The following is a 24,701-nucleotide window of genomic DNA, read 5'->3' as shown; positions in this document are numbered from 1 at the left end:
TTTGAGGGATTTGAAGATGGTGGAGGAGATAGGAGGCAAGAGTTGTAAGGCAACGTGGGTAATCATGCTAGATATACATAGTAAAGTTGCTGAGCATTGAGGAAGGCCCATTTAAGGCAGGTGATCCCAAAGGATCACCTGAATAAAGTGGTTTATTGCTTTACATGTGAGTTTTGACCTGTTTTTTACAACCATTCCAGTGGTATTACAGGTACCACCCCTAGATCCAGGCAACCAGAGCCCCCCTCTGGCCTCTGAGTTTTAGATTACTCCCACTGGCCCTCTTCCTATTGTGCTTCTCCTCATGGGAATCTATAGGGCAAAGGGGACATGCTCACCCAAAGGCCTTCCTTTTAGTCCCTCCTTCCCCATTAAACTATTGTATTAATCTCCTATTGCTGCTGTAACAAATTGCCACTAACTCATGGACTTAAAACCATGCAAATTGATTATCTTACAGCTCTGGAGGTCAGAAGTCCAAAATGATGTTGGCAGGGCTCTGTTCCTTCTGGCAGCATTCGGGCCACTGTCTTGCCTTTTACAGCTTCTAGAAGCTGCCTATATTCCTTGGCTTGTTGCTTTTTTTCATTTTCGGTTATCAAGGGCCCGTAGAGTCCTTCTCACTTCAGATCAATGTGACACTCACTCTTCTGCCTCCAGCCCACTCAGATAATCCAGAATAATTTTCCTTTATTAAAATCTGCTCCTTAGTAGCCTTAATTCCATCAGCAATCTTAGCTCCCTTTTGCCATGTGAAATTAGAGTATTCATAAAATCTAGAGATTAGAATTTAACATCTTCAGGGACTGGAGAAGCATTATTCTGCCTAGAACAACCATGTTTCTGTATTAAAGACTTGGGAAATCCCTGTGCAGATGACCCAAGTCCACTTTCTGAGCCATGATTCCTAGAATGGGTTGCATTATCAGGGGCCTCAGTTTAGGCCAGAGGGTGAGTCAAGAATCAGCTGTAAGGTGAATTGAGAGGACGGTGTAGATACACAGGTTGAGAAATCCACGTGTGTGGACTGTTGGTTCCCAATGGTTCCTTATGCTGGTTCCCCAAGTTAAAGACGAACCTGGCCATCATCACTCAAGAAAAGAAAGAACGCTGCTTTCTTTTTTGCCTTATCTCATTCCAAGAGATATTGGAAAAACCCATTTCATGTTACCCCTTCTAAATAAAACTGGTTTGTGGATTGCACACCACCAAATTCCAGCTATAAAATTATAAACATGCTGGGAAATTTGGTGAGGGGAGCCAAAACTACAGTGACTGTAAACCCCTGTCTCAGAGAAGTTGGGAACATTTAAGGTAATTTTGGTATTCTATTGGAATTGCAGTGGCTGGGATAGAAAAGCGTAAGAAGATAAACACCATTGGGTAAGATCTAGTTCCACATCACAACTGAACCAGAAGGGAGGTGGAACAGTTTGGGAAGGAAGAAAAAATATAAAAGGGTAAAATTTAAGGAATTTTAGCTCAGAAGTACAAATAATCAAGTTCCATTTCATTATTATTTTATTCCAAGTAATTGGGACACCTCAGCATAATAGACATGACAATGAATACACCAGTGATCAGATCACATTCTCTGATCTGTGTGACTCACTACTGTTAAATGCAATTGGCCTACATTTTTTCTTCCCCACCCCTTTTCTAAAACTCCAAGATGACCAAATGATCTAATCTAAAACCTCTTCTTTTATGGAATGTATATGCTTAAAAGGATACACACACACACACACACATACACACACGTGCATACCACTTTATGCCTATAATTTTGGTAGTAGTGTGCCTCCAATTCTGTAGATGTTAATCAGACCACATGTTTGCTTATCATTGGAAGATATTTTAGACTAGATGATCTTTTTGATCCTTTTCTACTCTAAAACCCTAAACATCTACCTGGGAAGTCAGGTATATGTGCTCTCCTACCAGAGCTCCAACTTAACTTTCCTTAACAGGAATTATCCTACATTCTATTAATGAGCAAACCAAGATTCCCAGCCCTTGACAATTTATCTTCCCTCTCTGTCCAGTCCATGTCTCTCCTAGATTCTAATTCTGTGCAGAATTTTTTGTTAGTCTCTCATTTTTTCCCCATCAGTACAATATACAAATGGAAAGGTATCAAAATAAAGATACTTCATTATAGAATGATTTTGCCAAATACCTCCAGGCTTTTGAGTCCATGACTTATTAGTGTCCAAGAACTACATCTTTGTCATATAATAAATATTTTCAACATACTGGAGGCCATATGGGGAACAAGGAAGATGCAGAAATTGGGCGTATGGACATTTTGGATTTAGTTTTGGCTTCATTTTCTAAGTCAACAGATATATACTGAACATCTTCTAAATGTGGACTATGCATTCCCATTTAAATGTTCTCTGCAAGTCCATTGTGGGAGATACATTGAACACATAATTATACTAAAAACAATGAGCTGCAGATAATTAAGTTATTTGGAGATATAGTTGGAAGTGTTAAGTGTTTAAAACAGGAGGCTTGCAATAGAGGAAAGGGTGCCCTTGCAAACTAGCTTTGTGGCCTAATTTAGTCACTTTCCACTCCAGGTCCAAAAGTTTCTCATCTCACAAGGATCTTCTCGTTCTGATGTGGAAATCCTGATGCAAGATCTGAAACCCCATGTTCTGAATTATGACCTTCACTGATGGGCGTGGATCCTCCACGAGGTTTTAAGCCCCTTGAAGAATGTTTTTTACTCCTTTTAAAAATACTCTTCAATGAATGCTTATTAAGCCAGGCATTATATGATTGAGATTCACAGATTAAAAAAAAAACACAGTCCCCACTCTCAAGTGGCCATGGTCATGTCGGGGGGCGGAAAAAGCAAATATACAATTTCAGATCAAGTAGTTGGTATGGTGGAGTTGCTGAGAGTAGAGGCATCAAAGCTAGTCTTCAGTAGATGTTTTGGAAGATGATTCCCTAAAAAACAAAAAGGAGGTAACAAGTGAAGAAGGTAGAATGTGTTGGTGCAGAACTTCTGGTCATGCATAAAAAAAGGAAGGTCATAGGAGACACCAGGCTCTTTCCTGGAAAGGGAGGTTCAATGCACATGGCTGAATAGATAGTTATATAAGTTGGTGACATAGGCAGGGACCAGAATTTGAAGGTTCAAGACTTGGGACTGTGGGAGATATTACAAAAGTTTTTTAAAGAGGGATAAAACATTATTACTCTGTTGGATCTGCAGTGGTTGGGACAGAAAATAGTAGGGGGATAAACTGTGTGAAGAATGGATCAGAAGAGGGTTCAACCTGGGGTTTGGAAATCAGGAAGAAGCCTCTGCAGGAGTCTGGATGAAAGATGCTGTGTGAACTAAGGGTTATAGCAGCAGAGAGAAGAAGATGAAGGAAGAGAATCAGAAGTGTAAAAGTTGGAATCAAGTGGACTCTAAGACCCGACGTAGGGACTGTAAAAAGAAGAAAGAAGTGTCTGATCATTTCTAGCTTGGCAATTGGTAGATGGGAGTTTTAATATCTGAGCTGGAAATTAAAAAAGGAGGATCAGGTGGGGCTGTGGGAAAATATCAGTGCTATCATGACTAAAGTTCCTATGGAAACATTTAGTAGAAGCCAAATAGATGAATCTGGAACACAGGAAAGGGTGACCAGAGGATGTCATTTTTTGAAAAGAGAGCGATAAACATTTCAAATAATTTCATATGTCTTATTGATAAGAATACCTCCTCATTACAAAAAGCACAAAATCCAAACTGTGAAAGCCCTTAATTAGTATGTTTTTAATATTCAATGGATGAAAGAATAAATGAGTGAATAGGAGCTGTTTTGAGTAGCAAAGAGTTCCTGTCAACTACTATAGTTCCTGTATTTGTATAAGTGTATATGTGTGTGAATATACATGCATTTATGTATGTGAGTCCGTATAGTCATGTATCACACATACACATTCCTATCAAGATTAGCAATTTATTAATAGTGTATATGTCTATGAGTCTGCTAGGGATGCCATAACAAAAAACACAGGACTGGGTGCCTTGAACGACAGAAATTTACTTTCTGACAGCTTTGGAGGCTAAAAGTCCAATGTCATGCTGCCCTCAAGGCTAGTTTCTAGTGAGATGTGTCTTCCTGGCTTATAGACTGCACCTGGCTGCGTATGACTGGCTGTCATAAAGCCTTTCCTCTGTACCACTGCAGACAGCCATCCGTACTGTCACCTCCTCTTCTATAAGGCTACCAGTTTTAGGTTAGGACTCCAGTTATGACCTCATTTAATCTTAATTACCTCCTAATAGGCCCTGTCTCCAAACAGTCACGTTGGCAATTAGACTTCAACATAAGAATTTTGGAGAGAGACAATTCAATCCCTAACATCAGTACATGTGACATCCCGATTGACTTTGTCTCAGGCAAAAGATAGTCTCTGAAAGTAAAGAAACAAGACATACTTGTTAAACTTCAAAGAGTTTGCTTATTCAGAAAATAATTCTTTGCTACTTTACCTGATTACATAAAAATAAAGTCATATTCGTACAAAGGGATTTATTTTGGCGGGGGGGGGGGCGGATTATAAACCACTTGCAAATAGATCAACCTGTAGTAGCTGAATGGGTTTGAGCAGCTGTTATTGTCTGTTACTCTGTGCGAACCAGGTGGGAAGGGCCAGGAAAGGTCGACGTCCCTCAAGTGTCCTAACCCTGAAGGTGTAGACTTAGAGCCGAGGTCATTCTTGGGGAGCCGCGGCACCTGCCTGGCTTGCGCGTCCGTGTAGTGGAGTCCCCTTTCACTTGGGACGTGTGTGGCGCGGGCTAGCCCCGGTTTCATTTTGCGCGGGTCCCGCTTTAGCTCTTGGCGCAGGGGCCTTCGCTGAGGCGGGTGTCGGCGTGGGTGTGCCCGGCCCCCGCGCCCGCAGCCCCCCCCCGCCGCGTCCCACCGCGTCCCACCGCGTCCCACCGCGGCCCACCCCGACCCACCCCGACCCACCGCGACCCACCCCGTCCCACCTCGTCCCACCCCGTCCCACCGCGTCCCACCCCATCCCACCGCGTCCCACCGCGACCCACCGCGTCCCACCGCGTCCCACCGCGACCCACCGCGTCCCACCGCGTCCCACCCCGGCCCACCCCGGCCCACCGCGGCCCACCCCGTCCCACCCCGTCCCACCGCGTCCCACCCTGTCCCACCCCGACCCACCGCGACCCACCGCGTCCCACCGCGTCCCACCGCGACCCACCGCGACCCACCCCGTCCCACCCCGTCCCACCGCGTCCCACCCCGGCCCACCGCGGCCCACCCCGTCCCACCCCGTCCCACCGCGTCCCACCCCGTCCCACCGCGTCCCACCGCGACCCACCGCGTCCCACCGCGTCCCACCCCGTCCCACCGCGTCCCACCCCGTCCCACCCCGACCCACCGCGACCCACCGCGTCCCACCGCGACCCACCGCGTCCCACCGCGTCCCACCCCGTCCCACCGCGTCCCACCGCGACCCACCGCGTCCCACCGCGTCCCACCGCGACCCACCGCGTCCCACCGCGACCCACCCCGGCCCACCCCGGCCCACCGTGGCCCACCCCGTCCCACCCCGTCCCACCCCGACCCACCGCGACCCACCGCGTCCCACCGCGTCCCACCCCGTCCCACCGCGTCCCACCCCGTCCCACCGCGTCCCACCGCGTCCCACCGCGGCCCACCCCGTCCCACCGCGACCCACCGCGACCCACCGCGACCCCCCGTCCCACCCCGTCCCACCGCGTCCCACCGCGACCCACCGCGTCCACCCCGTCCCACCGCGCGCCCACCCCGTCCCACCGCGACCCACCCCGTCCCACCCCGTCCCACCGCGTCCCACCGCGACCCACCGCGTCCACCGCGACCCACCACGTCCCACCCCGTCCCACCGCGTCCCACCGCGTCCCACCCCGTCCCACCCCGTCCACCGCGTCCCACCGCGGCCCACCGCGGCCCACCGCGGCCCACCGCGGCCCACCCCGTCCCACCCCGTCCCACCGCGACCCACCGCGTCCCACCCCGTCCCACCCCGTCCCACCGCGTCCCACCCCGTCCCACCCCGTCCCACCGCGGGGAGGCGGGAGGGCCTCGCGCCGCTCCAATCCGCCCCGCCCCGCTCCGCCCGCCCCGCCCCGCCGTGGGCTCTGGCGGCAGCAGGAGCCCCGGGCGTGGGGCGCGCGTGTGCGGGGCTGAGCGGCGCCCCCGCCGCCTCCCGTGACGCCCACGCCGCGCGGCGGGCCGGGCCCCCGGAGGGGCTGAAGATGAAGGTGCCCGCGCACGGGCCCCCGCCGCCTGCCGCCCCCGCCCGCGCCCGCGCCCCGCGCGGAGCCCGCGGCCGCCGAGGACCCGCCTTCGCCGCCGCGGCGGCAGGAGCAGCGACCCCCGCGGCGGCAGCTCGGAGCCCGCCGCTGCCCCGGCTGCCATGAGTTGCGCGGGGCTGATGCACCACCCGCAGCCGCATGCAGCGCCCCAGCGCCCGGCCGCCCCCGCGCCCCGCCACGCCCCGGCGCCCCGACCTGGCGGGCAGGTGAGTCCGCGGCGGGGCCGGCAGCCCGCGGGGCGGGGCGGGGCGGGGCGGGGCGGGGCCCGGGAGTGCGCGCCGGGGACTCGGGCGACGTCCCGCCGGCCGCGGGGCGCGGAGGATGCTCGGGGCGTGCGGGAGCGCCCCGCGGCCGGCGGCTGCTCAGTGCGGACGCGGACGGGGAAGGGCCGCGGGCGGGCGGTGCAGCCGGGGCCACCCTGGCCGGGCTCCGCCAGCCGCTGCCGCCGAAGCCCCGGGCCGCCCCGCGGGGCCGCCGTGCTGGCTCCTTGGGCTCGGCTCTCGGACTCTCCGGGGCGTCCGCCTTGGGAGCCTGTGAGTAAACTTCCTCCGTATCGGGTGTCCTTTCCTCGCGGAGGCGGAGTGTTTCAGGGCTTTCCTGTCTAAGAGGACGGACCGTGTCGCCGGCCCAGGGGAGGCCGCCCGGGCTGCTCGGGAGCGGGGCCGGCGCCGGGCCCCGGGGGTGACTCGGCGGCTGGAGCTGACCCCGGACCTCCTCGTTCACGCTTCATTCCAGCCCGTCGCAGAGGGGTTACGGCTGAGGCCGCTAGACGCGTGTCCCCACCCGAGAGGTGGCCTCAGGCCACCAGGTGGTGGACCTCACCCCGCTGAGACGACAGCGTGTGGGCCCGAGGGCTCCAGAGCCAGGAAGATGATAGAGCCCCCCGGGAAGGGGCTTCGGTGTGGGCGGCCTGGCACTGGGCCTGGACGTTCCTCGGGCACCAGCAGAGTGTGCGCCGCGCTTAGGGAGTGCAGAGTGTGCGCTTAGGGAGGGCTGAGTGTGCGCTTAGGGACTGCAGAGAGTGAGCTTAGGGAGTGCAGAGTGTGCGCTTAGGGAGTGCAGAGTGTGCGCTTAGGGAGTGCAGAGTGTGCGCTTAGGGAGGGCTGAGTGTGCGCTTAGGGACTGCAGAGAGTGAGCTTAGGGAGTGCAGAGTGTGCGCTTAGGGAGTGCAGAGTGTGCGCTTAGGGAGTGCAGAGTGTGCGCTTAGGGAGGGCTGAGTGTGCGCTTAGGGACTGCAGAGAGTGAGCTTAGGGAGTGCAGAGTGTGCGCTTAGGGAGGGCTGAGTGTGCGCTTAGGGAGTGCAGAGTGTGCGCTTAGGGACTGCAGAGTGTGCGCTTAGGGAGTGCAGAGTGTGCGCTTAGGGAGGGCTGAGTGTGAGCTTAGGGAGTGCAGAGTGTGCGCTTAGGGAGTGCAGAGTGTGCGCTTAGGGAGGGCTGAGTGTGCGCTTAGGGAGGGCTGAGTGTGCGCTTAGGGACTGCAGAGAGTGAGCTTAGGGAGGGCTGAGTGTGCGCTTAGGGACTGCAGAGAGTGAGCTTAGGGACTGCAGAGAGTGAGCTTAGGGAGGGCTGAGTGTGCGCTTAGGGAGTGCAGAGTGTGCGCTTAGGGAGGGCTGAGTGTGCGCTTAGGGAGGGCTGAGTGTGCGCTTAGGGAGTGCAGTGTGCGCTTAGGAAGTGCAGAGTGTGCGCTTAGGGAGGGCTGAGTGTGCGCTTAGGGAGGGCTGAGTGTGCGCTTAGGGACTGCAGAGAGTGAGCTTAGGGAGTGCAGAGTGTGCGCTTAGGGAGGGCTGAGTGTGCGCTTAGGGAGTGCAGAGTGTGAGCTTAGGGAGTGCAGAGTGTGCGCTTAGGGAGGGCTGAGTGTGCGCTTAGGGAGTGCAGAGTGTGAGCTTAGGGAGTGCAGAGTGTGAGCTTAGGGAGGGCTGAGTGTGCGCTTAGGGAGTGCAGAGTGTGAGCTTAGGGAGTGCAGAGTGTGAGCTTAGGGAGGGCTGAGTGTGCGCTTAGGGAGGGCTGAGTGTGCGCTTAGGGAGTGCAGAGTGTGAGCTTAGGGAGTGCAGAGTGTGAGCTTAGGGAGTGCAGAGTGTGAGCTTAGGGAGTGCTGTCACGGCAGGTGCGGGTGTGCGGGTACAGGGTACAGGGCGCACCAGCCTGCACGGAGTAGGGTCCTCAGGAGTCCGGGACGGCGGCGGTGAATTTGGTGAGAGAGAAAGTACGAGTCATGCACTCCGAGGTGGAGACACTTAGCAGGGAACTAGATACAGCTTGGAAGTCACCATCGACAGAATTTGTTGACTGGCTTCTTAAAAATTTCTTAGAAACTATATTTTATTGTAGTCTTAAGGGTTTGGCTCTTTATTATAATTTATATAATTAATTTTGATCTCTGTATTCCCTTTACCTGTTTCTTGGCTTAGATTTGTAGCGCTACTCTTTGAAAAGAAATCATAACTTCAGTTTAGAATTTAGGGACTCTAAAATTCAGCTGATTCTGGAGCAAAGTACATGCCCCAGAGTTAGCTGCTAAACAGTATAACCTTAACAGGACCAAGTAGAACAAAAGAGGAAGGAGCCCCACTTTATTGCTATTTTCTTTTCTTTTCTTTTCTTTTTTCTTTTGTTTTCTTTTTTTTTCTTTTCTTTTTAATATTCAGAAGCTTTAGCATTTGAAAGCAAGATTACTTTTAGGAAAGAGAAATGGGAAAGTATTTTGTAATTTATGGTCAAAGGTGATAGATTTAAACATTTTGGTTATGCTGCTTGCTTTTTTTTATTTTAAGTATAAATGGTATTAAGTAATGGAGAAAACCTGTTTAGGTACAAATTAGGCAAGTGAGGCAAAGAGATTCCTGATATCATTATTATGTGTTTTATAAACACTCAGTCCCAGATGAACCATCGTATTACCTCCCTTCCTTTCTCCATCTCAGAGACTGTAGAGGCTTTCCATTGTCAATTGGAATGTGGACAAGCAACAGACTCAAAATTACTAAGCAGGCAGACAAGTATTTTTCCCTTAAAAAATAACTTGAACTATAGAAGTTATGTTTTGTTCTATAGAATTGTGAAAATAATTCCATTAATATATGAATCCGTGGTGGAGGTTAGGGTTGTAATACTCTTGAAGTAGAAAATAAAATTCAGCATCAGAAAAATTATAAATTACTAGTCATAAAATTCAGTTGTCAGTAAGAAATGACTCTAGTACTCTAATTTTTTAATAGCGCTGCAACTTAATCCCCAAATTTCACTCTTTTGCTAAGACCATCCACAAACTGAAGAATGAACTTTCCTTTTTGCTTGAATTGTCCACGTTGTGAGCTGCGCTACTAGTGAATATCAACTTTGCCACACTTTAGGGTTCCATAGGTGTCTTTCGAGTACATAATTAGACTGAGTTGACTCTAAGAACTTAGCTGAGAGATGTGCTTGGAAATTTTCATGTTCCCTTTACTAAAATGGCTTGTTGGAGGTCACTTTTTCTGTTGTTGTTAAGTAAGGTAACTGACTATAACTGGCTAGCGAAATAAAGGGACTTGATAGTGTAACTACTGTTCTTTTACTGTCAGGAGTTTATTTTGATGACCTATATTTTCTATTGGAAAAAAGAGTAAATCAGGAAATTCTTATCAGGCTGACAGCATTTATAGGCTATGTGATGCGTGGGTGAAATGGGACTAGTATTGACTTGGCCCTACTGCAGTCATCCGAGAATACATATTTTGGTTGTTTTTGCATTCCATAAGGTTTTATCATTATTATCCATGAAGATTGTTTTCTCTGTCCATGGGAAGTGACCCCTAATAGCATCTTGCCTGGGAGACAAAAATAAAGGCTACCACTCCTTACTGCATTTGAAAAACTGATTTGTTGAGCAGAAAAAAGAATAGCAAAAAAAGTTGAGAGTTATAAAGAAGGTTTAATGGTCACTGATAAAATGTTAGAAGAGAGAGCATTTCAGCTTTGTATTACTTCTGTAATCAATTGTAGTGGTGTATCTTTGAACTTATTTTCCCCCCCTCAAATTTGTATAGCTCAGAAGTCGTTTTAAGTAAGTATAGCATAATGGGATGGATTTTATACGTAGGTATATTTTTCCTTTTTCATGTATGATCATATAGCTGAAAATTATTCTTGAAATAGTAGAGCACCGTATTCCAGGCATGTGTACTCTGCTTTTCCCTTAAAAGCACAAGTGTGCAGTTGGAATTTTAAGTTCAGATTTTCGTCAAGCATATTATGCATTGTAGATGGGTAGTAGGTTGGTGTTTTAAAGACATAGTTAACTGTATGTATACCAGGGTGTACTGTGATGTGTTACTTAGGCATACAGTAGGCTCATGAAGCAAAATGATGTGTAAGGATGTCTGCAGAGAACATTTTATAGTCCCTGACATTAATGCCTGGAAATTGCATGGCTGTAAGTCTCACAGTGTGCTTTAGCCAGCCAGGATCGGCTGAGATGCTAAGCTCCCTGGTCCCCATGCCCACCATCTCTCTAACATCTCCTCAAGAGAACTCTTGACTTAGTCTCTCAGCACACACTCCAAAGGCATGATGACACTGCAGAACGTGTCCAGAAAGGAATGTGCTTGTATTCTAACAGTGACAGTAGGAACTAAGAGAAAGAAATTTCCAAGTATGTGTCAGGAAAAATTGAGGGAAATGATATGAAATGAAATCATAGATTCCCTTCATACCCAGGGGACTTCTCATCTTAAATATAGACAGTCTGTTATTGTCTGAAACTGCCCCCCCCCATTTACTCAAAATGTCAACAGTAGAAAGGTACTTAAAGCTTTCAGAATGGTGTAGTTTGTTGATGAGGTGGTGAAAACAGAAAACAAAATCTCCAGTTTTCTAATTGTGCATAGGGGTTCTTAACAATTACACTTTGGATTTCATGTAAGTTAGAGCATATTTACTGTGTCCTCTTCAGGGGTGACAGCTGGGTGGGTGAATCTGTCTGCATGCTTTCACTTAAAAGAATCAGATGCTTTTAGGAGGTAGAACTATTTTCAAACTATTTCTCTGGACTTTGCCACTTTGGTTAGGTCATAAAAAGCTTTCTAATTTTTTTTTTATTTTTTGTCGAAGAAGACACCCTGAAAAAACATACTTCAACCCCCCTCCTTTTGCAAATGGGAAAATGGATGCTTACAGGGATGAAGTGGCTAGCCAAAGATTTAAGAGCTCATTGGTGACAAAATTAGGACTACCAAATCCCCTGCTCCCCATCTTTCCACCGTGCCATGCAGTCTCCCAACCTTTTTTTTTCCTTTTACTATTGCACAATAGGCTTATTTTTGTCTTTAATGCTCCAAATCAACTTTTTGATAAAGAAGATTAATATGCAGTAGATTCTTTGGCCTTGGAGCCTGAAATTCTTTCCAAGGCCTTGGTAGTGTACTTTTTTAGTTTAGGCATTCCAAAGTCCTTTTGAAAGCATTTGTATTATGCTGATGACTCTTGCTATCCATTCTGCGTCCTTTGTTGATGAGGGCTAAATATCCACTTAGCAAATGAACATTTATTTATTTTAAAATCATCTTCAGGAAGTGGTATTAACAGTCAGCTTTAAGTGCCGCATATATTACTGTTACTCCAACGTAAGTTTAAATTCATTAAATGGAAGGAATACAATTATATCGTAAGTAGTTTCAGTGCACAGCCAATTTATTTAAGGTGGAAGCTCCAAATTTCTTGCAACTGTAAGCAAGGACGTATGTGGATTTATAAGAGAATTCATACAGGACTTCTTTGAGAAAGAACAGCCCCTGTGCTTCCACACTACAGAATTTAACCTGACTGCAGAGGCTTAGAAGCTTAATGTGCCCCAGAGTTTTGTGCTCCCAATAACTTCCCAGCCAGAAAATTCAAAACTAAAGAAAAAAATTAAACTTTAAAATAACTAAACTAAACTGTTGTCTCTGGTAGTCAACCAGAAGAGAGATTACAATAAGGATAGAAAGGAAGGCTTGGAATTCATAAAACCATGCATAGTGAAGATATGTTGACCAGGAAACCAAATGCCAAGACAAAGTGACACTCTTTGGAAAGGAAGAGGTATTTTGGACAAATGCAAAGAAGGCCTGCTTCACCCAGTACTTAATAAAGTCTCCCATCTCACGAAGTAGGGAATGGCAGCAAAGGAAACGAGGTGTTCAGAGGGTAGAAGCTTACAGTCGTGCACAGTGACTCTTTAGGTGATAGCAAAGATGCTGAACTGACCTCTTCGGGTAGTATATATATTTCTGTCTTGTATCCTTCTGTGCAAAGGGAACTGTTCAATGAGACTAAAAATATTATGCTCAGGACGCTCAGGGCAGATCCTAAAGCAAACTTGTGCATCCAGTCTTGTTGTCTGTCATTCTAAAACATGGGTGCTAAAGTTGGATCTTATATCCATAGGCCCTGTTTCCAGCTAGCTTAAAAAAAAAATCCCAAACTTATTCATCTAGTAATAGATAATCATTTAAGGTATTATCTCCAGAAAAATATTTTATTTTATTTTTTTTCCAGAAAAATATTTTAATTCAAGAAACAAAAGCTGTCTGATACTTGAATTTCAGGTTCTGGCAGACACAGTGAAGGAAATGATTTTGGGCAAAACTTCGCCCTGAATCTTTCAAATAGCAGCTCTTAAGCAGCTAATTTTCTGCTTTAACTATTCATTTAGGAAGACCCAATAGTGCCTTTAATAAGTAGACCCAAGCATCTGCTGCTAACAACGAGTCATATATGCCATATTTCTAGATATTTCAGTGGATACCAGATTGATGCCAAAATTTAAAAGTGTGGTCCGAACTGGAGTAACTGGACTATTTTTCATTTGTCTTGTGCTTTGGTATAATGGAAGAAAAAGAAAGAAAAGAATGACTTAAACAGGTGTCCTCTTCTTGTAGAATTATATTGTTTTAGTATGCCAAAACACTTGTCCATGGGGGATGGAGTGAGGGGTGAAGGGGTTGAAGGTTGCATCCTTTCTTGTTACTATGAACATAGATAAAGGATATACCAAAACAAATTCCTAGGAATTGGGCTAGATGACCCGTGTCCAGAAATGAATTAGTCTTCGATGGTCTGTAGAGTTTTTTTGGCCAGTGTCCTACAAAATCAGAAGAGGCGGCCAACGTAAGAAACAAAATTAAGTGTGAATTTGTCTAGAGCTCCAGCATGTTGCTTATTAGGATATAGAGTTGGACGAGACCTCTGAGATAATCAAGTCTCAGAATTCCTCATTTTCAGAAGAGGAAGCTGGGGGCCAGACAGTTTGGTGACTTACCCAGACTCATGAACTCATTTTGGTCAAATCCTCCTTCCTATTCCAGTTGTCTTTCTGTTGTGTTCCCTTCTTGTCCAGATTTCCTTGGAAACAAGGAAATAATAAGTAATTTACCTAATGATACCTTTTTACTTTTCTTATTTAAAAATTTTTAAGTATTAGCTACTTGGAGAAATTAGACAAGTGGCCAGATGGATAAACTATGAGGTTCTCCTTATTTACTGTTGATCGTACAAAGCTCTTCCAACAAACTATGAGCAGCTTGAGTTCAGTGATAGGCTACGATTTTCATCTTGTGGCTCCATGTCTTTGCACAGATACTGATAGAAGAGAGGAGTTAATTAGCAATTCGATGAATAACAGATGAATTTTTAAAAATGAAGTCATATCTTATGTCTAGTAATAGGATTATGAAGACATATCAGAAATTCACACATTGGAAACTTGTTTCATTCAAAGTAGTTAAAGAGAGAACGCATACCCTTGTGATGTGATCACTGCTTAAAGTATTTTGGGAATGCAAATTTTGAAAATCTCTCTAAGCATGTGGCACATTTTTTTTTTTTTGAACATCCTCAAAACTGGAAGCTTTTTATCCTTGGAAAGGATGAGTTTGAGTCTTGATAATGACCAGAATCACTGAGAGGCAAGTGTGTTCAAAAATAGCCGATCAAGTTAATATTATTTTTGGTTTGTCCCTCTCTACTGTTAAGAAAAATAAAAAAACAAAACAAACAGAATCTCAAGTTCTGACTGCTTCTCACAAAATTGGCTCGGCTTACATTTTCAGAACAGGATTTCCAGAAAAATGGAGGCAATTGTATTATGTATCTGACTTGCCAAGGGGACAGTATCTTTTTAGATACAGACTTCAGTTTAATGTAGATGTATATATATATTGAACAGCAGTGCAGCCCGTAATTCTGATACATGTTTACATCTCTTTTTTTTTTTTTTTTGATCTTATAAGTAACTTTGGCTCTCCTTAGTTATGTGATGCCTTTTGATGCCTTGCTGATTGTGGGCTTCTGTTTATTTCTTCAATTAAAATAAATATATAGAATCTTGTTTCCTTTCGTCTATTTTCTTGGCTCATGCTTTGTAGTCAGACAGAAATAGGTTCTAAGCCTGCCTTTGCCATTTACTAGATCATCTTAGCTAAGCTATTCAGTTTTTGAATATGTACACTGGAAACAATGATTTGGACAAAAATTTGTGTGTGTGTGTGTGTGTGTGTGTGTGAGAGAGAGAGAGAGCGGTAAGCAAAATACTATGTGTAAAAGTTCTGTGGCATAGCTCTTCATCCTGACCCATCCTCCCTTCACCTGATTCCTCCTTTTCCAAGCAGGCTAAGGATCAAAATTTCAAGTCTCTCTGAGATATTAAAAAAAAAAAATCTGTTACTAAGTAAATTCGGAAAAATATGATCAAGAACAAATCAGCTGCTTTTATGGACTTCACACTTTGAAACATTTACTGCAGGCTGGTGATCCTTTCTTAAAGGTGCCAACCGTGTCTTTGAACATAAAAGAATCCTTGCATGTAGAGAAGAGAGCCAGTAAAATTGAAAAAAAGAAAAGAGAAAAAAGAATGAAAAAAGGGCTGTTTCCAAATATCCAATGATTCATTAAAATACTTTTAGTTTTTTAAGAAAAGAAGTTTCCACATATGCACAGTAATCATTTGGCATTTTGTAAGCGTAAGCCTTGGGGAGTTAGTGGTATTTGGCTCCTGACGTGGAAGTCTCTGTTGTCAGGCAGCCCTTTCCGCCTGCATGTCCCTGTGACCATTTGTTCCTGTGGACCTCCAGGCTGGAGGCCAAGGCTGAGGTGGCTGGTCTGGTTTGCTGCCCTGCTCTGCTGCGACCTCTCTTCTTAGAGAGTGAGTTCTCGGAGGAGAAGGTGGCTGTGATTTCAGCAGCACAGGGGTATTTCGCCTGGGGGAAAATTGTCATTACTCTGAAATGGGGATAAGCCACTTAAGGTACACTAAATAAACCAATTTGGAGGTGTTGAAGTCCCTGCTTATGACGTCCTTATTTTGGTTAACAATTCTTCAGAGACTCGCAAGAAAAGCATGAACATTTCTGAGATTTGCGTATTTTTAGGAAGGGATTGTGCATTTTGACAAAACAAAAATATGAACTAGATTGCCTTTTGACCTCAAATCAGGAAGTCTAGGTTCTGATGATTTGAGATTTATTCAAATCTCAGCGTTTTGGATGTTATATATTTTTCTCAAGAAAGAACGTAATGCCAGGCAAGTTTCATTCCAATGAGCAAACACCAAGTGAATACAGAATATGACAAAAGTGCACATAAATAATTCACTTAGTTAAAAATAGGTTAAGAATTGATTTACAGGCACCAAGGCGTAGATATAGGAAAGTAGCTAAGGCTTGGGAGTCTATAGAGGAGAATATTAAGATGGTGTGATTGTCAGCATATGAGTCAATTGCTGTTTAAATTTTGTTCTTGTTTTCTTTGTACTCACAGTTAATATTTTTAAATGTATGCAAATTGTTCAACATCATTAGCCATTAGGGAAATGCAAATCAAAACCACAGTGAGGTACCACTTCATACCCACTAGGATGACTACAGTTGTAATAATAATTCTTTTTAAAGTCCAGAAAATAACAAGTGTTACTTTTCTGCCAAGGGATGTAAATAAATTGGACCCCTAGTACATTGCTGGTAGGAATCTAAAATTTTTCAGCTGCTGTGGAAACAGTTTGGCAGGTCCCTAATAAGTTAAGCATAGTGTTACCATATGACCCAGCTCTCACATATACCTACCCAAGAGAACTGAAAAGAAGTATGCAACCAAATACATGTATACACGTATTCATAACAGCACTATTTGCAGCAGCCAGAAGGTGGATATGACTCAAATGCCCATCTATGGATACATGGATAAACAAACTGGTATATACATACAATGAAATATTGTTCAGCTATATAGCTATATATAAAAAGAATGAGGTACTGGTACAATGTGAATCAACCTTGAAAACATGCTAAGAGCAAGGTGCTAGAAGCAAAACAGTCACATACATATGATTCAATTTATATGAAATATCCAGGATAGATGAATTCATGGGGATAGAATGTGGTTGGTGGTTATCATGGACTGATGGGGAGGAGCCAGAGAATAGGGAGTTAATACTTAATAGGTACAGGATTTCCTTTTGGGTTGATGTTTTGGATTAGCTAGACGTGGTAGTTGCATAACATTCTCAATGTACTAAATGCCACAGAATCATTCACTTCCAAAAGGTTCATTTTATGTTAATTTCACCTCAATGAAAAAAAAAAGTTAAAAAAATCGGGATATCTATCAGGAGAGCAAAAACTGACAAAAGACACATAATACCAAGTGCTGACAGGGATATCGAGCGACAGGAACTCTCACCAACTAGCAGCGCGTGTGTCAGGTGGTTGAAGTGACTTGAGGAAACTGGCACTATCTGTGAACCACCTCCATCCGTACCTGTGACCCAGCAGTCTTCTCTTCACTATATACCCCAAAGAAATGCAGGCATATATTCATCAAAAAACATACTCACATGTTCATAGGAGTACCATTCATAATAGCCCACATCTGGAAACTGGCCAAATGCCTGTAAGTAGATACAGGTACAGTAGATAAATGGATGGCTACACAGCAATGAGATTCAGCAGTCTACAACTACATGAGACAACATGCGTGAATCTCGAACGTGATATTGAGTGAAAGAAGCCGGATGCAAAAGGGTGAGAGCTGTATCAGGCCATTTGTGTAACGTACAAAAGACCGTGTGGCTAATGGACATTGATAGAAAGTGTGGGTGGTGGTTGCTGTTGAAGAGGGAGTAGCCTGAAGGAAGTGGGGCCTCTGGGGGACTGAGGATGCTCTCCTTGATCTGTTGCTGGTTTCATTGATGTACTCAGGTTACATGTATGATGTGTAGCCTTTTCTGTTTATATTGTTCTCCAATGAAATTAAAAGTATGCATTTTAGGGAGCTTTCAGGCTATTTGAATACTTTAGAATTCTTATGTTGACCAGTGTGTATTGATGGTGAAGCTAAATGTGTGTGCCTCTGTGTGTGTGTGTGTGGGGGGGTAAATGTAAATATATAAATTGGTTCACTATAATTTGTAAAAATTGACTCAACTCTATCTGAAAAAAGTATGAGAGAATGATAGGCCTTATATCCTGCTTATTGGTAGGTGTATCACAGTCTCCCTCTCCATTTTATTTGTTTGATAGTCTCCAAGCAAATTTATTTACTTAATAGAAGACCTATCTTAAAGAGCTGGAAGTGGAAAAAAAAATCTTTTATATTTATTCAAAAAACTGTATTTAAATAGAGTGGATACATATATTTTTATAAAATCACAGGTGTTTTCCTATTAAAAGAAATAATATATCACTATATATTTATGTAAAAGCATATGTGTATATACAGACATATATTACATATCTATGAAATATAAGGGTATTGGGAATAAATGCATCCATAGACAGGAGAATCATTTTTAGAAAATGGACTAATAAAAGGTATTTTGATACAATGGCTGATTTTGTTCGCTTTTTCCCCATTTCATATTGAATTTTTCACATGTAAATTTTAGACTTATTTGTATCCAACCATTCAACACTTGGTCAAACAGAGTAGCGTGAAATTGTATAGCATTTAGAAAATTGTGTAATAAATTGAAAATCTATAGGTTAAATTCAACTGCCATCAATTAATAAAGATATTTTATTACTGCTATTATTGGTCATGGTCACTATGCTACCTTTATATCCATATTTGTAGCTGTAAATCTTTTAAGTATATATAAAACTTTAATTTTATTTCATCTAAGAGTTATTTGCTAATTGGGATAAAATAAAACATTGCCTTTCCTTGGATAATTAGTACATCCCAGAGCTCTTTCCTTTAAAGAATAAATGTTAAAATTAAACAAATGAAACAATTAGATGCAAAACCTGACTCTCACAAACTGATGCTGAGCTAGACATTAACAGGGAGAAAAAAAAAATCAGTTTCGGAGATAGTAATGATCACCAGTGGACAGTGAAGTCACTCTCTAGATCAGTTTTAACTCCTTTCCTATGTAAAAAAAGTGCTTCTTTTTAATATGTTGGAGTACTTGGCAGAGAGTGTGTATATATGCTTAATGGCATAACTTCAGATAAATATACATGCACACAGAGAAATAGTCAAATACTGTGATTTGACTAATAAATTATAATATTTGTTTATTCTGTAATAGAATTTAAAGTCAGGAATAACTTTAGGGGCCATGTAGTTCAATCCTCTTATTTGTATACATAACCTTTGTTACTGTGGTGTTTTTACTATTGAAGTTAAATATAAACATGTTCAAACCTGTGCAAAACAGATTGTAATAAATATAACCACATAGTCATTACAATCGCCTATTCATCAAAGAGGCATATTCCACTCACAAGAATGAATTATCTATTCATCAACAAGTGATAACCACATTGGCACAGATTTTCAATATAATGTAATATATATGTTTATAAATAACAGCCCCTACATAATAACCACCAGCTCATAATATGCCTGAACATTTCAGGGCCCACCTCACACAAGAATGACATATTCATTGCTAGGGGGAAAAGGTTCAATTTATTGAATGATGCATTTATAATTTGGGGTATAGATTTTTGAAGTTAGTAATTACATTAGGAATATGACTCTGGGTTATGTGTTTTGATAACATTTGCAAATGTTATGTGTGCTTACTAAGTATTCTAGAATGATTGATTTTTTTTCTACTCACATTCATTTGCCAGCATGCACTTTTTTCTGAAGTAAAAATGGTACAACAAAGAATCAGATTTTTCAGATATACAGATGATAGCTCATTTCATCATGAGGATCATAAGTTTTATAATCTTTGGCATTGTCTTATATATATAGTTCACATTGAAGTTTTGCTTATAAAAATAATATATACCCAATGAAAAACATTTGGAAATATTGAAAAGCAGGAATAACAACTGCAAAACTTACCAGCCAGAAAACAATAACGTATCATTTCGGTGATTTTTTCCCCGCACAATAAATATGCCTTCCCTCCCCTTCTAAACACACATAAATATACTTGTGTGTTTTTATTATGTGTTCTGGCTCTACCACTCTTACGCTCTGTGATCTGTGGCAAGTTGCTTCACTTCTCTGTGTCTTTGTTTCTTCACCTATAAAATACAAATAGTAATAATAACGATAATACAGAATTATAAAAATTAAATGAGGTAGTAAATTCAAAGTTTTATGAGTGCCTGATGTCATATCTATTAACGATTATTATAGCTATGATTGTATGTTTTAAAAACATTTTAAAATTATCAAAACGTTCTCATTTTTGTTTGAAAGCCACCCTAGCCATTGGTGGCACCTTGTATTATTTTCAATAAGCCATAATATTATTTTTTTCCCTTCCATGATAATGGTGGCAATTGGGACATCTGCAAAATATGTTCCATGCAAAATGGATCTTCACACAGACTTATTTTGTCATTTTAGTTTGATTTTGGAGAAATGAGTCGGCACATCTGCCAAATCCTTTTATAAGATGCTACATTCCTGCTTTTATTTTAGTTTATTTCATTTATGGAAAACTCTTTTCTTCTTCACCCCTCCCCCAGGGGCTCCCTTTTGTCCCCCATTCCTCACTGTCCCAAACTTTAATGTTGACGTACATTAAAACTTTAAAATAGAAAATTGATGAAAAACTGGAATGAATCTGACCCTTTTTAAAAGTCGTTCTCAAAAAAAAAAAAAAAAGTCGTTCTCCTTTTGGTATATTTAGATTCTGAAACAGAAAAACCAAACAAACCTGTCTTTTACACTCTGAAAATATATTGTCAGATAATGATAATTTATGTTTTTTGTTTTGTTTTGGTTTTTTTTTGCCAAATTTGAAATAACAGGCTTTTTTTTTTTTTTCAGGGTGGGAAGGTTGAAGACTGGTTTGGGGAGGGGAAAGATGGAGTAAAGCAGACAAAGAAGAATCAGTTTGCAAACATATGTTAATATTGAGCTTTTTTAAAGTGAAAAGTTAAGTAGTTAATGCGTTTTTTTTTTTCCAAACTGTCTTTGATACCGTGTTTTGTTTATTCCATCCCAGAAGTTAGCGGTATACAGCAAGATGCAGGACTCTCTGGAAGTCACCCTTCCCAGCAAACAAGAGGAGGAGGAGGATGAGGAGGAGGAGGAGGAGGAGGAGGAGAAAGACCAGCCTGCCGAGATGGAGTACCTTAACTCTCGCTGTGTCCTTTTCACTTATTTCCAGGGAGACATTGGGTCAGTAGTGGATGAACACTTCTCAAGAGCTTTGGGCCAAGCCAGCACCCTCCATCCAGAATCTGCCATTTCAAAAAGCAAGATGGGGCTAACCCCCCTATGGCGAGGTAAGAATTCAAAAGCAGATGCTCTCCAGGGCACTGTCTCTGTTTCGCAACTGCCTATACCAGGTTCCAGCTGGAGACTTGCCCCTGGAGGATGGATATCCTCTTGCTTTTTAATTTTTAAGGACAGCAAGGAATTTCTTTCAGACAAACAGCTGGATCAGTTTTGTCACATGTGGAATGCAGGGTTGGAAAGGATGCAGTCACACCCCTTAAATTCCTCATGGAAAATAGTGATGCAACCAGCCTGAGTTTGTAGTGGCAGGATGGGGCTGTGAAGCACCATTCCTTAAGCCCCAATGGCCCAATCTGGATCTCTAAATAAAAGGCGTGCCCATATCAGCTTTTAGAAATCAGCTCTTGCTCATTCCACAAGGTGCTACGTGGTGACATAGCAGAAATCTGAGTCTGACCCGGGAGTACAAACTTTGAAAGCCTTCTGTGTTCTCTTGATAGCTCTCTCTGTCCTGCTTTGTTGTGGTGTGAGCTCTTTCCCTTTATAGTCCAGACATTATTGACTGTGTCTACAGGGTTTAGACTGTTGTTTTTACCTTACTAAAGGAAAGCAGTTGCTTGGCCATCCTATTCTCTACTTCCCTCCCTACGGAGGTCACAGAGATGTGTTTGCATCTGATTCCTGGCTCACAGAAAATCATTGGATGACATCTTAATTGGGCAAATTATAAGGTCAAGGAGAAATAGCACATCATTTCAATGATAGTTTGAGAGAAATATGTCATGGAAGTTTGTTCTGAACTCACCTGGTTATAAGAAACCTCTAGTAAAATCATTCTCCATGTGTGCTTTCCAGTTACTGGGAACATGGGCATCACACAGGAGCTTGCTAGAAATGCAGATTCCTGGACCACACCCCAGAGATACTCAATCAGAAACTCAAGGGCAGAGCAAATTGTGTTTTAAGCAGCCCTCCCAGTTGATTCACATAAAGGCTCAAGTTTGAAAATCGTTAACCTAGTGCCTTTAAAAGCAAAGACGCTGGTGCCTAACTTGGACCTAGTAAATCAGTCTCTTCAGAGGGAGACTCTGGGAATCACATCTTAGCAAGTGCCCACAAGCGATCCTAGGGTGAGGAAAGGCTGGCCATCTGTGGTAGGCCACCTCTGGTAGAGGGCAGATGAGAGGTGATATATGGTCATTCCCTTTCAGCGTTAGAGGAATGCTTCTGCTCTATGGTGGGAGAGCTCATGGCTGTAGGACATTGCCAGGCCTGACCTGACTGCTGGCTTGCCCGCCTGCCTTCTGTCTTTCTTCTTAGTACATATGAACAACACTGAGATAGTAGTGACTATAAAGAGGAAGGTGGAAGACAAACCCAAATGATGGAGGCCTTGATAGAAATGAGTTGGGGAGCATAATTGCTTATTTGATTAGTAAAATTTACAGACTTCCCACAAAACTGAGAACTTAGTCTTTGGAAGCCTAAGGTGCTGGTGAAATCAACCAATATTCTGTTTGGTAGCTTGTGCTAAATACTTTTAATATGAGTGGAAGTGAAAACAGGAAAAATTCAATAAATTAGCTGGCTGCTTTAATAAATTAGTCTGATTTATCAATAATAAATCACACCAGGATAATCTGTCCTATGAAAGTACTAAATACAATGCCTACCTTTTTTTTGTAAGCATAGTGGCATATATGACCTAGTAGTCACTGAATCTGGAATGTAGAAACAAGAGCTCGAAATTACAGATAGATGTGGTTATAGCATTATAACCAGGAGAGTTTCAAGTGAGGTGTTGTGTATATGCAAAAACTCTACAGTCCAGTGTTTTTCCTGTCAATTGTGCGACTGAATAGAGAGAGATCCTTGGACTGATGTCCAATTTCCATATAGAAAGGCTGGATAATGGTAATGTTTCTGTAACTATTACTACACTTTTCTTGGGATTCTCCTCTATTTGGCCTTCAAGTTTACCTCCTGTTTCAGTCATTGACATAAGCAGCAAATATTAAGATCCCACTATGTTCTAGGGAGTAGGAATATATTACTGGACAGGAGAGTCTAAGCCTCTACATTCATGGATCTTTTTAGTGGAAGAGACAGATAGTATGTATATAATGAAATGCTAGGTGTTTTTCTTTGAGTGATGATCGATGGTCTGAGTCTGTTACATGTAAGTACAGACCTGAAGGAAGTCAGAGTGTCCTGGGGGGGACGTTATTTGAGGCAGTGCAAAGGCTCTATGGAAGGACTGAGCCTAGAGTGTTCAGTAGGAAGCAAGAGTGCTGCCAAGAGTGGAAGGAAAAGCAGAGTGCTAGGTAGAGACGAGGATTTTCAGTTCAGTGTATTACGGTAATGCAGGCAAACCCAGCAGACTCTTCAATTTTCATCTCTTCCTCTCCCAGTGAGACTTACATACTACATACCTGGTTTTCTCACCTCATTTTTCCTGATACTCAAGATAATACATTTCTGTCTAGAAAATCAAGAATAAATATGAATTGAACAATTATGACTCAATTAGATGAATCAATTTCATGCCATTTGCCCCAGATGAGAACACAAAAAGCTTCTCAGTATAAGATTTATGAGCATTAAGTATGAAATCTTTGGTTATGGTTTCCTTACTTGTTAAATAAGGGGGTTGCATTAAATAACCTTTAAAATCTTTTCTCTGTAAAGTTCTGTGATTTCAAGTGTATTATTTACTTTCTATTTGTGATAGAACTTTGCTGTAGTTGTTTCTAGTTGTGAATTACTTGAGTTTTGATAAACATATATACTTGGATGTGATTGAAAGGAGATCTACAAAAATGTAATTTAAGATTTAGAAAGTAATATCTTTAAGAGAGGTATAATAAATTGAGATTCCCAGGTTTGGTGAAGAGAGTTGCTAGTAATTTTGTATTAATTGCCAAAGTAACACAGGTTTGGATAATGCAGGCATTGGATTCTGTTCATTTTAGGGTCTTAGTATGTGTGACTATTGCATGACCTTGAATTAATTATTTAAATCTCTCCAACCTCAACTTCAACTATAATGTGTGTTTATTGATACACATTTCCCAGGGTTATCATAAAGATTCTCTAATAATGTGTATGAATGCTTTGTGGCACAGGGCTTTATGCAAGGTGTTCAATGATCAGATAGATGCCTTTTCTCTCTTCCTTAAGTAAGTTTCCACTCATTCGGCACATAGAAAACCAACCTTGGGTTTTTATCCGAAACATTGTTTTCTGAAAGTTTGCATTTCTGGTTAAAAACACAGTGTCTTGGATAAAGTAGCTACTCAGCGTTATTGACAATGTTGATGGCCTTGGTGGTGATACTTTACTTAGGAGCTGCTAGCCAGCTGTATTAAGTCAAAGGGTCTAATTTATGGCATGAAGTTTTTACAGTGCTACACAAGTGCTATAGTGCTACAAAGGAATTTAAAACTGAGTTATGTTTGATTGCAGAATATATGTCCACAGAAAATCGTTAGAGAAAGATAGAATGTCAGCTAATAATGGAATAATGGTCATACTTTAAGTGTGTGTCTTGATGGGTGTTAGGAAAGTCCTCTTTAGGTGTTTTGCAGCTTTTAGGCAAACAATTGATAGGAAATATTTGTACTTCATTTAGCACAATATCACTTCAATTACCTTTTATCTCAGTATATAATCTTATAGGGATTGAATAGGGCTTCTCAGTTGAGAAA

At 42.8% G+C, this 24,701-nt stretch overlaps 1 protein-coding gene across 3 annotated transcripts in view; it reads left to right on the top strand.

Moving 5' to 3' along the window:
* Positions 1 to 6,164: 6,164 nt before the first annotated feature.
* VGLL3 (vestigial like family member 3) overlaps positions 6,165 to 24,701 on the top strand; it is a 55,247-nt gene continuing 36,710 nt past the window's right edge. For 2 of the 3 annotated variants that reach the window (XR_005984726.1, XM_041735037.1), the window contains exons 1-2: positions 6,165 to 6,537; positions 20,759 to 21,041. Coding sequence is in view for 2 of the 3 variants with exons in the window: in XM_041735037.1 (XP_041590971.1) it covers positions 6,433 to 6,537; positions 20,759 to 21,041 (388 nt within the window). In the remaining variant the exon portion in view is untranslated. The remainder of the gene's footprint in view (positions 6,538 to 20,758; positions 21,042 to 24,701) is intronic. The other variant, XM_041735038.1, reaches the window with a different exon arrangement.

Source organism: Vulpes lagopus, chromosome 20 (genome assembly GCF_018345385.1).
Source record: "Vulpes lagopus strain Blue_001 chromosome 20, ASM1834538v1, whole genome shotgun sequence".
Taxonomy (NCBI): Eukaryota; Metazoa; Chordata; class Mammalia; order Carnivora; family Canidae; genus Vulpes; species Vulpes lagopus.
This window is presented reverse-complemented; position numbering and strand designations above follow the sequence as displayed.